Source organism: Mus caroli, unplaced genomic scaffold, assembly GCF_900094665.2.
Source record: "Mus caroli unplaced genomic scaffold, CAROLI_EIJ_v1.1 scaffold_19447_1, whole genome shotgun sequence".
Taxonomy (NCBI): domain Eukaryota; kingdom Metazoa; phylum Chordata; class Mammalia; order Rodentia; family Muridae; genus Mus; species Mus caroli.
Window position 1 is genome coordinate 6,886 of NW_018390599.1, and position 1,122 is coordinate 8,007.

The 1,122-nt window shown below is 33.8% G+C and overlaps 1 protein-coding gene across 1 annotated transcript in view; it reads right to left on the reverse strand.

The window, feature by feature from the left end:
* Positions 1–334: 334 nt before the first annotated feature.
* The window catches only part of LOC110288722 (zinc finger protein 431-like), a 3,295-nt gene continuing 2,507 nt past the window's right edge, over positions 335–1,122 (reverse strand). Inside the window, exon 4 of the mRNA XM_029473878.1 lies at positions 335–1,122. This exon is cut by the window's right edge and continues 16 nt beyond it. Within this exon, the coding sequence (XP_029329738.1) occupies positions 335–1,122 (788 nt within the window).

Genomic DNA, 1,122 nt, shown 5'->3' on the forward strand with positions numbered 1-1,122 from the left:
TTCCACATTCCTTATACTCAGGATTCTGGCCCCTACAAATATGTTCATGACGATTAAGACTATGATCACATTCATAGTCTTTCTCTTCAGTACGTTCACTTATACATTCAGAAATGATAGTGTTGTAAAAATATTAGCTCACAATCCAATTCCATAGTAGCTTTTTTCTCCAGTGTGGATTCTTTTATTCTTTTGAAGATGAAAATGTTTTGATAAGACTTACACACACTGAACATACTTGAAAGGTTTCTCTCTAGTATGTCTTCTCTTATGAATTTGTAGATTATAATGGTGGGAAAATGCTTTATCTCATTGATTAAATGAAGGGTTTCTCTTAGGTATGTGTTCTTCTATGAATGTGGAGATTACTGCATCGGGAAAAGGCTTTATCACATTCATTACATTTGTAGGGTTTCTCTCCGGTATGTGTTCTTTTATGAATTTGAAGAGTACTGTGTTGTGAAAAGGCTTTGTCACATTGATTACATTTGTAGGGTTTCTCTCCGGTATGTGTTCTTCTATGAACGTAGAGATGACAGTATTGGGAAAAGGCTTTATCACATTGATTACATTTGTAGGGTTTTTCTCCAGTATGTATCCTTATATGTTTTTGGAGACTACATTTCTCAGAAAAGGCTTTATCACATTGATTACATTTGTAGGGTTTCTCTCTGGTATGGATCCTTATTATATGTTTTTGAAGATTACTTTTCTCAGAAAAGGCTTTATCACATTGATTACATTTGTAGGGTTTCTCTCCAGTATGTATCCTTATATGTTTTTGGAGACTATGTTTCTCAGAAAAGGCTTTATCACATTGATTACATTTGTAGGGTTTCTCTCCAGTATGTATCCTTATATGTTTTTGGAGACTACATTTCTCAGAAAAGGCTTTATCACAATGATTACATTTGAAGGGTTTCTCTCCAGTATGTGTTCTTCTATGACTTTGAAGGGTACTGTATTGAAAAAAAGCTTTATCACATTGATTGCATTTGTAGGGTTCCTCTCCAGTATGTATCCTTATATGTTTTTGGAGATTACTTTTGTGAGAAAAGGCTTTATCACATTGATTACATTTGTAGGGTTTCTCTCCAGTATGTGTTCTTCTATGACTTTGAA